Source organism: Polypterus senegalus, chromosome 3 (assembly GCF_016835505.1).
Source record: "Polypterus senegalus isolate Bchr_013 chromosome 3, ASM1683550v1, whole genome shotgun sequence".
In the NCBI taxonomy this organism is placed as follows: Eukaryota; Metazoa; Chordata; class Cladistia; order Polypteriformes; family Polypteridae; genus Polypterus; species Polypterus senegalus.
The window spans coordinates 247,639,230-247,651,744 of record NC_053156.1 but is presented as its reverse complement, the minus strand read 5'-3'; the positions used below and the strand labels follow the sequence as shown (position 1 = coordinate 247,651,744).

Below are 12,515 nucleotides of genomic sequence, written 5' to 3'. Positions count from 1 at the left end.
ATCACATTACACAATACCAGTAGCGGCGCCGTGCAGTGAATACACTTGACTTGAGCTTTCCTAGTTTTCATCCTCTTTCTCTGTACGTTTAGCATTCGTTTGCTCAGAGGTTGATGCGCTTGCTGCTTCCTGAGCAGTTCTTCTTTTCGCGTTAAAACTGATTACGTTTTTTTTTTTTGTGTTGCAATTACTTAGTATGTTTTCTTTAATTTTTCACTTAAGCTGGCACTTAAGTCTTCAATCTGCCTTAAGAATGATTAGCGAAGGTGGTAGATTCTACAATAGAATAAAATAAAAATAAAAAGAGTAATAAAAATCCTCAGCCCAAAAGCGGATAGTTGACAGTATATGTGTACCAAATTTCAAGTCAATAGGTGAAACGGTTTGCGAGCTACAGATGCTTTAAAATCCTGGATAGACAAACGAACAGCCACAGTAGCGTATTATATAAGAAGATATGAATATACAGTAGATGTTAGTATGCATTATTAATTAATTTAAAGACAGTCCTGTTTTTGCTTATATATACAATTTTGATTAATTTCAATGTTTTCAACTTTTTAACCCAGTAAAAAGCATTTATTAATTCCAAATTCAATTAAAGGTTTTAAAATTACTGTTATGCTCCATAATAAATTGTGCATTTTTCATAAAGAAAAAGTAAAAGAACGGTTATCAATAGTTATAAAAGAACCAAAGAGAAACTTTCAGTATATAACATTTATGTAGCTGCGACATCTTATACATAAAATCAAATAACCAAAAAAAGGAGTAGAAATGAGGAAAAATGACAACACGCATCATCAGGTGGGTTTCTGTTGGCCAGAGGATAGGAACTCTTAGTACATAGTCAGTGCCACCATTTTTTCCTTCTGTCTGGTGTTCATTCAAACTGGTCCCTTTGAGACACTCACCAGTCATTTATGTTTGACAGTATCCATATACTCCAGGAGTCTCCAACACGTTGCTCGTGAGCTACCAGTAGCTCGCAACCCCTTTCCAAGTAGCTCGCCAAAGGGTTAATGAATCCTACATAAATTTGAAAACTTGATTAGTCAAATTAGGGGCGGGTGATCTTTCCAAAAAATAATATCACGATCCTTTTAACACAAAATCACGATCCACAATCTGAATTGCAATCTCCTTTCATTGTGGCATACACTTAAGACAATATCTGGACTCAAACTCATCAAGACCTAAATAACACTTTATTTTAAATATCAAACAAAGTTGAATTCAATTGTTCTCTCATTCGCTAGCTAAGCGGAGTTAAGGACCACGCCCCTAAGCTGGCAAGTGAGTGAGGAAGGCTCCTCCCCCAAGCCCGTTGCGTAGATCTTGGATTTGCGCAAATAAATCGGTACCTCAAGCGAACTATGATACGTAGCACAATGACAGAAGTCGCAAAATCAACCGGAATGTTCAAGCAAATTATAGAAAAAAATCCGATCTCGATCCTTTAATTGGTTCTCTTGTGAAAAGCGGACAGACAGACAGACAGACAGACAGACGATGGATTTTATTTTCCCTCCTCATCTTTTTTGACTGTTTTTTCACTAGTTTTGCATTTGGCTACAGTCAGTGTCATTACTGGTAGCATAAGGCGATACTTGGACCCTACAGAGGTTGTACAGGTAGTCCAACTTCTCGAGGATGGCACATCAATATGTGTCATTGCCAGAAGGTTTGCTGTGTGTGTCCCAGCACAGTCTCAAGGGCATGGAGGAGATTCCAGGAGACTCTAGGAGAGCTGGACAGGGCCGTAGAAGGTATCTGCTCCTTTTGGTAACGAGGAACAGGATTAGCCCTACAAAATGACCTCCAGCAGGCCATTGTTGTGAATGTCTCTGACCAAACAATCAGAAACAGACATGAGGATGGACTGAGGGCCTGACGTCCTCTAGTGGGCTCTTTGCTCACTGCCCGGCACCGTGGAGCTCAATTGGCATTTGCCATAGAATACCAGAATTAGCAGGTCCACCACTGGTGCCCTGTGCTTTTCACAGATGAGAGCAGGTTCACCCTGAGCACATGTGACAGATGTGAAAGGGTCTGGAGAAGCTGTGGAGAATGTTATGCTGCCAGTAACATCGTTCAGCATAACTGGTTTGGTGGTGGGTCAGTGATGGTCTGGGGAGGGATATCCATGGATGGACAGACAGATTTCTACAGGATAGACAACGACACCTTGACTGCCATTAGGTATTAGGATGAAATCCTTGGACCCTTTGCCAGACCCTATGCTAGTGCAGTGAGTCCTGGGTTCCTCCTGGTGCATGACAATGCCTGGCCTCATGTGGTGAGAGTATACAGGCAGTTACTGGACGATGAAGAAATTGATATCATTCACTGGCCCCATACTCGCCTGACCTAAATCCAATAGAACACCTCTGGGACATTATGTTTCAGTCCATCTGATGTCACCAGGTGGCACCTCAGATTGTCCTGGAGCTCAGTGATGCCCTGGTACAGATCTAGAAGGAGATTCCCCAGGACACCATCCATCATCTCATTAGGAGCATGCCCCAACATTGTCAGTACAATGGGGGCCATACCAACTACAGAGTATGATTTGGAGTTGCTTCAATGAAATTTCGGTAAAACTAGGGTAGCCTGCCCGCATCATTTTTTTAACTTTGATTTTAGGGCTGTCTTTGAATTCAGCCCTCTGTAGGTTGATCATTTTCATTTCCATCAAACGATGTGGCTTCCTTTCGTTCCTAACACATTACCCAGTCCTTATCATCATAGATATTCAGCAGGATTTTTTTCCCATTGAGATCTGATGTGTTTTCAAAGTATTCCTTTAATTTTTTTGTGCAGTTTATATATAGAGATGTAATTCTCAAGAGCCACTGAGGGAAAGCAAGTGTGCAAATTGCCACTGTTTCTGCTGTAAGACCAAAATGATTTTTTATAACAGTTTTTGAAACTGGGAGGGTGAAACTGGGTTTTGCACAAGTTTTTATAATCATTTTTGATGAAGTTTGCAGTGTATGCCTTCTTCCCAGAACATTGTTTTTTTTTTATTATTTTAAGTTTTCCTGAATTTGTACTATCACAAGGAAAATTATATTTTAGTTATTTTTTAAAAAATTACTTTTTTTTGTTAAAACAGGTTTGAATTTTGCAACTATTTGTGCGGTAATTTGAGTACACAGAACCATACAGTGGTGTGAAAATCTATTTGCCCCCTTCCTGATTTCTTATTCTTTTGCATGTTTGTCACACAAAATGTTTCTGATCATCAAACACATTTAACCATTAGTCAAATATAACACAAGTAAACACAAAATGCAGTTTTTAAATGATGGTTTTTATTATTTAGGGAGAAAAAAATTCCAAACCCACATGGCCCTGTGTGAAAAAGTAATTGCCCCTTGTTCAAAAATAACCTAACTGTGGTGTATCACACCTGAGTTCAATTTCCGTAGCCACCCCCAGGCCTGATTACTGCCACACTTGTTTCAATCAAGAAATCACTTAAATAGGAGCTTCCTGACACAGAGAAGTAGACCAAAAGCACCTCAAAAGCTAGACATCATGCCAAGATCCAAAGAAATTCAGGAACAAATGAGAACAGAAGTAATTGAGATCTATCAGTCTGGTAAAGGTTATAAAGCCATTTCTAAAGCTTTGGGACTCCAGCGAACCACAGTGAGAGCCATTATCCACAAATGGCAAAAACATGGAACAGTGGTGAACCTTCCCAGGAGTGGCCGGTCGACCAAAATTACCTCAAGAGCGCAGAGACGACTCATCCGAGAGGTCACAAAAGACCCCAGGACAACGTCTAAAGAACTGCAGGCCTCACTTACCTCAATTAAGGTCAGTGTTCACGACTCCACCATAAGAAAGAGACTGAACAAAAATGGCCTGCATGGCAGATTTCCAAGACGCAAACCACTGTTAAGCAAAAGAACATTAGGGCTCGTCTCAATTTTGCTAAGAAACATCTCAATGATTGCCAAGACTTTTGGGAAAATACCTTGTGGACTGATGAGACAAAAGTTGAACTTTTTGGAAGCCAAATGTCCCGTTACATCTGGCGTAAAAGGAACACAGCATTTCAGAAAAAGAACATCATACCAACAGTAAAATATGGTGGTGGTAGTGTGATGGTCTGGGGTTGTTTTGCTGCTTCAGGAGCTGGAAGGCCTGCTGTGATAGATGGAACCATGAATTCTACTGTCTACCAAAAAATCCTGAAGGAGAATGTCCGGCCATCTGTTCTTTAACTCAAGCTGAAGCGATCTTGGGTGCTGCAACAGGACAATGAGCCAAAACACACCAGCAAATCCACCTCTGAATGGCTGAAGAAAAACAAAATGAAGACTTTGGAGTGGCCTAGTCAAAGTCCTGACCTGAATCCAATTGAGATGCTATGGCATGACCTTAAAAAGGCGGTTCATGCTAGAAAACCCTCAAATAAAGCTGAATTACAACAATTCTGCAAAGAGGAGTGGGCCAAAATTCCTCCAGAGCGCTGTAAAAGACTCATTGCAAGTTTTCACAAACGCTTGATTGCAGTTATTGCTGCTAAGAGTGGCCCAACCAGTTATTAGGTTAAGGGAGCAATTACTTTTTCACACAGGGCCATGTAGGTTTGGATTTTTTTTCTCCCTAAATAATAAAAACCATCATTTAAAACTGCATTTTGTGTTTACTTGTGTTATATTTGACTAATGGTTAAATGTGTTTGATGATCAGAAACATTTTGTGTGACAAACATGCAAAAGAATAAGAAATCAGGAAGGGGGCAAATAGTTTTTCACACCACTGATATATATTTCTGAAAAAGCATAGTCTAGTTTCAGCTTCACATATTTAGAACATGTGCATTCCAGTAAGTCATATTTATGACATACTGCTTTATTAGAAAACAGAAACCATATTTTTGTTATTGTTAATACATTGTATATCACTTTTATGTCATTTGGAAGCTTATTCCAATTATGCTAATACTGTAAGTATAACATTCAAAATGTATTTTTGATAAAAGCTTGATTGAATTTTTCAACTTTCTCTGTTGAAATTTATATTTAAAACACAAATTCTTCTCCACAGGTAAACTATTCTGAAAGAGAATTGTCTGGAGAGTGTGTGGCCAGTTAAATCAATCAAAGGAACAGGCACACAAACACCCACACTCACTCACATAGGGACAGTTTACAGCTAGCTGCCAGTTAATGGAACACCTAAGCAAACCTAGTCAGTCATCTCAGTTCAACTGTGTGCCTATAAGCGTTTCAGAGCAGATATCCACCATCAGCCAGTTTTACAGCATCTGTGGGGCACATGGGAATTGGTATGGTTTGCCCTGTTGTTTTGATATTTTGTTGACCCAAGAAATTCACAATTTTCTGAGAATGAATGAACTACAAAAATCATTTTAAGGATTTATTACTTAATAGAGATGTCATTCAGTCCAAATTTGCATTTATTTTTTTACTTTGGGAATATAGGCATGTATTCATGAAGGGCAAAAGATTGAGGCACAATTGGCAACATTACGATCTAAAGTCAATTGGGTTTTTTGCAGTTCTTTTTTTAATGGTCATAAAAGGACCAGAATGCTGCTACCAGAGTCTTTTTTGGAAGCAAACAGTCCAGGCACATTACACCTCAGTTGAATAAATACTGTGACTTCCTGCACAAAACAGAATTGTATTGAAAATTCTGCTAATTATTTATAAAATTGTTTACTTCAACACTTCAAAATACTTACTTATGCTTCTCAAATGGCAATTCGTTTAATATTGAAACTCTCAGGGAATGCTCTTTTAGCTTTGGGACTTCTGTTCTCTTGAACTCTCTAGCTATTCATGTTTCTGAGATTACATCTGCTTTGATGTTTATTTCTAGACTGCAGAATGCACCCGCTTTCACTGGCATTTTAATTTCAGTTCATTGTCTTAAAACAGTCCTTCCTCATGGCAATGATGCCACCAAACCATACACACATATAGGCATAGAAAAATTTAATATTCTCCTGCCCTGTAACATTGTTTCAATTTTGCCATATTGCATTCTTTTTAGTATTGTATTGTATTGCGACTTTGTTTTTTAAATTTTCTTTTAGTGATGTATGTCATTTAAACTTATAAAATATTTATTTATTCAACTAAGGGGCTTTGCCCCCAACTTGCTTCACTCGCCAACCCCTGTGCAGACACTACGCGCTAGGCACTTTGTGGCTCTGCCACTCACGTATGGGGAAGCTGATGTACAATTTAAATAGATTGTTATTTTCATGGAAATTGTTACATATGCATAATAGACCTAACCATTTTACATTACAGCTAGTAATTAACCATAGGTATTCATTGCGTTACACATTTTCGTTCTGTTCGGCTTTGAAATCAACACACAAATACTTTTTAAACTTACACATTTACTGTAAAACTTCAGTAAAAACAATATTTGGAATTAACTTTTAATATTTGATTAACTGCCCCTGATTGAATATCATTTCTTTCTCTCTAATAAATAAGCCAACTTTTTTGAATGTTTGTCCCTGTGATTTGTTAATTGTCATAGCAAAAGCTATTCTAACGGGAAACTGTAAGCGTTTTAATATGAATGGCATATCAAGATCTCCTTTGGTGTCTAATGTTATCTACATTACCTTTCTTTTTGCCTCTTAAAATTTTACATGTCAGAATTGTTCAACCAATTTTGAATACAACTAATTTTGTCCTATTGCATAGCCCATCACTCATACATAAATTATGCAATGACATTACGATACATCCTTCTTTCAATAGTAATTCATCTAGTAGAAGACCAGATGGTGTTAACGGCTGTAGATATTCTACAGGATATTACAAGTGGATGTTTTCATCTTCCACACAATCACCACCAACTGTTTCAGCATAGTCTAATGCGACACATTTAACCAATTTGCCGTGTAACTGATTGACAATTTTCACATCGATTTGTTTGACTTCATAGTTTCTCTGTGCTAGGATTGCCCGTGTACTCATTTCTTCTGTTAATATCCCTTCAGGGTGAAATTCTTCAATAAGATTTGGACATAATACATCTTCTTTTATTGGGAAGTTAAAGTGAGGAAAACTTAAAAAATTATAAGAGCTGAGAGAGCAGAAACTGTGTCTGACAAAAGCATTCACACGTATGAGAGGTGAGAGGAGCGTGGGCATGGACCATTAACTGTAAATGGTTCAGAGGAGGGTGGGACTTGAAAAAATCTCTTGGCAATAGTCTCGTCTCATCTCAAGATTTTCTTTTATAATAGAGATATGTTTGGTGTTAATTTGCTTTTTGTTTTATCAAAATGCATACGTTTCCTGATGATGACACCTCATTTCCATTTGTAAATAAAATCAACAAAACCATTTAATTAATATTTTATATATAACAGATTTTATATTATACAGAAAAATGAAAAATATACAAAACCTCCATTTTCAGTATTTTCATCGGGTATAAACATTACACAAATTATACAAACAACAAACAAATACACAGTAAGATACACTGAGACAATACCAATCTGGTTATTGAATGTAGACTTTTAGGCTTTTGGCATGTTCTACAGAAATTAAACATAACTTTGTTGTGTTTCTGCCTAAACTGAATTTTACAATATACAGTCATATAAAAAAACTTTCTGAATTATTACTTATCATCTATGTAACACAAAACTCTGTCATTTTTCAAAAATATGTTCTATGATAATACAAGCTGGTGAGTGTTAGGAAAGACATCACTTAGCGAATATTCTAATGGCACAAAAATTTGTCAGATCCAGTGTGTTGCCCATTTATTTAAGATTCTTCTGTTATGTTATGTCCATATGAATCTAGTATTTTAATATAACAGGATGTACCCGTTTGTTTTGAAAAAAGTGAAAGGCTTCACGTCCATATCAGGTACTGTATTTGGGTGACATAATTACAAAACCTCTGTGTAAATGTAGCAAATGCTCAGCTCCTTTATGAAAATATATGTATCAAAACCAGAAAAAGTTCATTAGAAGAGATTTACATTTATATTTGAATGTATTGCACTTACGGTATATAAGATGGATATCTCTTTATAAATAAAAAAAAGGTTCAGAAATTTTCTTTAGTACAACCTTGGTGCATTTGAATAAAACAGGGAAGATTACTGTAGTGTATCAAAAGACAAGTCATTTGTTTTCCCAGAATGCAGTTTGTTGGGTTGTTTTTTGGTTACCAGGTTATTAAGTATTTTACAACTTTGCTGAAACAATCCGCCCAGTGAGTCAATTACCTCTTGAAAACGGCACCTTAAGCTAATTAGCAACCCCTAATACCAAAAGGATTTCTGCCTGTTAATTTCTTGGTGTTAACACTTAAAGTAATACTAACAGGGTGGGTTTCTTATTTACAGAGAATCATTTTAGTCATCTTTTTAAGAAGACAAATGTATGGTTTCTAGCAAGGATGGGCAGGTATGTTATTCAAACAAAATTTGGCATTAATAAGGGTAAATAAACAGACAAAAAACACACACACATACTAGCCAGAATAAGTATAAAACTAAACAGCAGGTAAAATGTTTTGCTTTCCAACATACAGATATTTAACAATTTATATTTTTGTAACAATATTTAATTTATATTTATTCATTGTGCAGTATTCCTTGACAGTTTATTTAAAGCAAGAGATAGTAAGATATCAAAAATAGACAAGGATTAAATAAACAAAAATATTTAAATGCTCCCACGATTTTTATAATCGGATATCTTTTTGATTTTTGGTAGATAAAATAAATAAATATATAGTTATCACATATATTTTTACCTGCTGTTATGTACTTACTTTATTTTAATCAGTTTATGTTTGCTTTCTTCTGAAAGTTAACATAATGGGTTTTTCCATAAGTAGGACCTACATTCCATTATTATTTGTAAAATATTGATGGTGAATCTAATACCTCTAAGTATTATTTATATACAAGGCTGTATTAGGCAATTTTTGCATAGTGCTTTGTATTTCATATATGGATTTTGCTTTGAATGCTTTAAAACTACCATCAAATGTTTTGCCTCAAACACAGTCCTTCTGATAATATAAAAAATTAATTTCAAAAATGCCCAAGAGCTACCCATGAGGTAACAGAAGTATACTTCAGGAAGCAGGAAAGGAAAAGTATAATTTACAGCAGACATGTAAACCCTCCATAACACTTGTTAACTGCCACCATATTTTCAAGTATCACACCTTCAGCTGTAAATGTGCATGATACATTTTGTAACAACTGCTCCAGACTGACATCAGATATTTATATTTCCGTAAGAGTGAGTTTATAGGTTCCACCCGTTTCCTCGATTTGTATCTGGAAGGTATCTTCATTAGAGTAATGCTTCACAATGTTGTCATCCATATTGACAGTTATCCTGAATTTTAAAAAAATGCAATGTTAATAAATAGAAACTTACATACACAGAATATATTACACCTTATTTTCAAAGTGAAATCATAAGCTAAGCCCTGGCTGCTTTAAAAAAATCCTACTGTTTAATATGTAGTATGTACAGTATATACTGTAAAAGAACACTTTGGAGTAAATGACTAACATACCCTTTTTTGCACTTCTTGTAGACTTTTCCCATTTTTTCAATTGGTACTTCATATTTGTCTGAAATCTGGAAAATGAGAAAGAAAAAAAATTACAAAAAATGACAATATTACACGTTGGTTCACACTATAAAGAATATAGGAGGAACATATTATGAGTTTGTTATAGAAGAAATAAGACTTTAAATGAATACTTGAATAGTAATCAGAATTTTTATTATATGAACACTGTGATACTTTTATGTGATACAATTTGTTATCCAGTCCACCTCTTGGTAAGTTTCTGAATTGAAAAACCGAATGGCTGGCTGTTAATTGTTGGTTTTTTTCCACTTAAGATTGTGTTTTTGGCTCAAATGAAAGTTAGTAGAATTTCAATGCATTGCCACATTGAATAAAATTCTATAAAAAGCTAAATTGACCCCGTCTTACAAATTAAATCTATCTATCTATCTATCTATCTATCTATCTATCTATCTATCTATCTATCTATCTATCTATCTATCTATCTATCTATCAGTCTGTGATGCTCTTACTCTGCTACTAACATTTCTGAAAGAAGCTCAGACTGAACATTTCTGTAATCCACCTTCCCATTTGTGTTCCTAACAAGTTCAATATCTATATACTATACTGCATTTAAAGATCATTGGCAAATCCACACAAAGACTACACCTTAGGATCTCTTCTGTTTACTATTGTTGCTGGACATAACATAGCATAAGTTTTTCTAGTGATAAAGTACTTACTGCTTCCATTAACCCTTTTAGGCACGGGGTCTTCAGCATAAGAGCATCAAAAACCTCTTCAGATTCCTTTCTTACATAAAGTAAGACTGAAATATAACAAAAAAGGACATTTTAGCTAGAATTACACATTCTATTCTGCACTAATTTGATACATTAATATGTTTTCTTTTTGTACTGATACTTAATAATAGCAATAACGGACAGCACAATGGATCCAAATAAGCCAACTAGAGTATGTTTTGAGCCCACCATTTAATACACATTACATTACATGACCTGTAAAATGATACAGACTATAACTAATGTTACATATATAAGGATAATTTAAAATTATAGTAATTTTTGTCCTCATCTCAGAGACATGTTTGTTAGGTTGATTAAGGACTAATCAATTTGGGTGAATAGGTGTGAGTGTATAAGTGAATATGTTCAGTTATAGACAGGCACCTTGTCCGGAGTTACTGTAGTTTATACCCTGTATCTTATCGCTCCTAGCCCCAAAACCTCTGAACCGCCATCCTGATTGATCATCACCACTTAGGAGCACTCTTACCAACTGACTGGTAGAACAATTAAATTATAGACACTATTAATTCAGAAGGAATTAAAAAATGGGCAGAATATTACATCGTTGAGATCTCCCTTCAAAGCAAGAAAGTAATAAATACTGTAGGTTGGCTTTTCAGGATCTCATAACATGATTTTTCCCTAAGCTGTACAAATCAACAACCTTCAAGAAACGTTTCAGGAACATTTTTAAATTAAAATAAAACAGAAGAGCAACTTGTTGACATACAGTCAGGTTCATAAGTATTTGGACAGTGACACAGTTTTCATAATTTTGGCTCTCTAAACTACCACAATGAATTTGAAACAAACCAATCAATATGTGATTGAAGTGTAAACTTTCAGCTTTAGTATAAGGGGTTTACCAAAAATATCATTGAGCCGTTTAGGAGTGACAGCCATTTTTATATGTGGTCCCCCTATTTTCAGTATTTGGACAAACTAACAATCATAAATATAATGATCATTTTTAATATCTGGTTGAAAATCCCTTACATTCAATGACTGTCTGAAGTCTGGAACCCATGGCCATCTCTAAATGCTGGGTTTCCTCCCTAGTAGTCCTTTGCCAGGCATTTACTTCAGCTGTCTTCAGTTGCTGCCTGTTTGTTGGACTTTCTGCAATCAGTTTTATCTTCACCAAGTGAAACGCATGTCTTGTTGCGTTAAGGCCTTTGAAGAATTTTCCACTACTTTGCCTAAAAAAGCACTTGGTTTGCTTTCACTGTATGTTGTGGCTCATTGTTCCTCTGTACTATAAAGCATCATCCCATCAGTTCTGCAGCATTTGGCTGAATCTCAGCAGATAGTTTAGCCCTGTACACTTCAAAATTCATCCTGCTGCTTCTGACAGCTGTCATATCATCAATAAACACTAATGACTGACTTCCATTGGCAGTCACACATGCCCATGCCATAACACTGCCTTCACCATGTTTCACACATGATGTGGTATGCTACAGATCATAAGCCATTCCTTTTCTTTTCCATGCTCTTCTCTTTCTGTCATTCTGGAACATAATCATCTTAGTTTCCTTTGTCCAAAGAAAATTGTTCCAGATCTGGCCGGGCTTTACAAATGTTTTCTGACAAAGTCTAATCTGCCTTTCCTATGCTTGAGGTTTACCAGTGGTTTGAACCTTGTGGTATTTACTTTCATGACGTTTTCTCTTGACTGTAGACTTTGGCAGTGATAGGTCTACCTCCCGGAGAGTCTTCCAGGTTTGGCTAAATGTTGTTGGAGGGTTTTTTTTTTCTTCACTAAGGAAAGAGTTCTGCAGTCATCCAGTACAGCTATCTTCCATGATTGCCCAGGCCTTCTGGAGTTGCCAGATAACTTCTTTTTAAGAATGTTCCAGATGGTTTATTTAACCACTCCTCGTGTTTCTGCTATCACTGTAAAGGGTTTGTTTTGTTTTCTCAGTCTACTGATGGACTCTTTTTACTTTCATGGACAGCTCTTTGGGCCTCATATTGAGAGTTCACAGTGACAGATTCCAAATACAAATTCCACACTTGGAATCAATTCCAGACCTTTTACCTTTTTAATAGTTAATGAAATAAGGAGGGAACTGCTCCCACCTGGCTACGGATCTGCTTGTCAGTCAAATGTCCAAATACATTTGAGCCC

At 36.0% G+C, this 12,515-nt stretch overlaps 1 protein-coding gene across 3 annotated transcripts in view; it reads right to left on the bottom strand.

Annotated features, from left to right (window-relative positions):
- Window positions 1-7,686: 7,686 nt before the first annotated feature.
- Window positions 7,687-12,515, bottom strand: part of grhl1 (grainyhead-like transcription factor 1) — a 50,946-nt gene continuing 46,117 nt past the window's right edge. For all 3 annotated transcript variants that reach the window (XM_039748887.1, XM_039748888.1, XM_039748890.1), the window contains 3 exons: window positions 10,319-10,404; window positions 9,573-9,637; window positions 7,687-9,388 (listed from right to left, as the gene is read on the bottom strand). In XM_039748887.1, coding sequence (XP_039604821.1) covers window positions 9,274-9,388; window positions 9,573-9,637; window positions 10,319-10,404 — 266 coding nt within the window. In that variant the 3' untranslated portion in view covers window positions 7,687-9,273. The remainder of the gene's footprint in view (window positions 9,389-9,572; window positions 9,638-10,318; window positions 10,405-12,515) is intronic.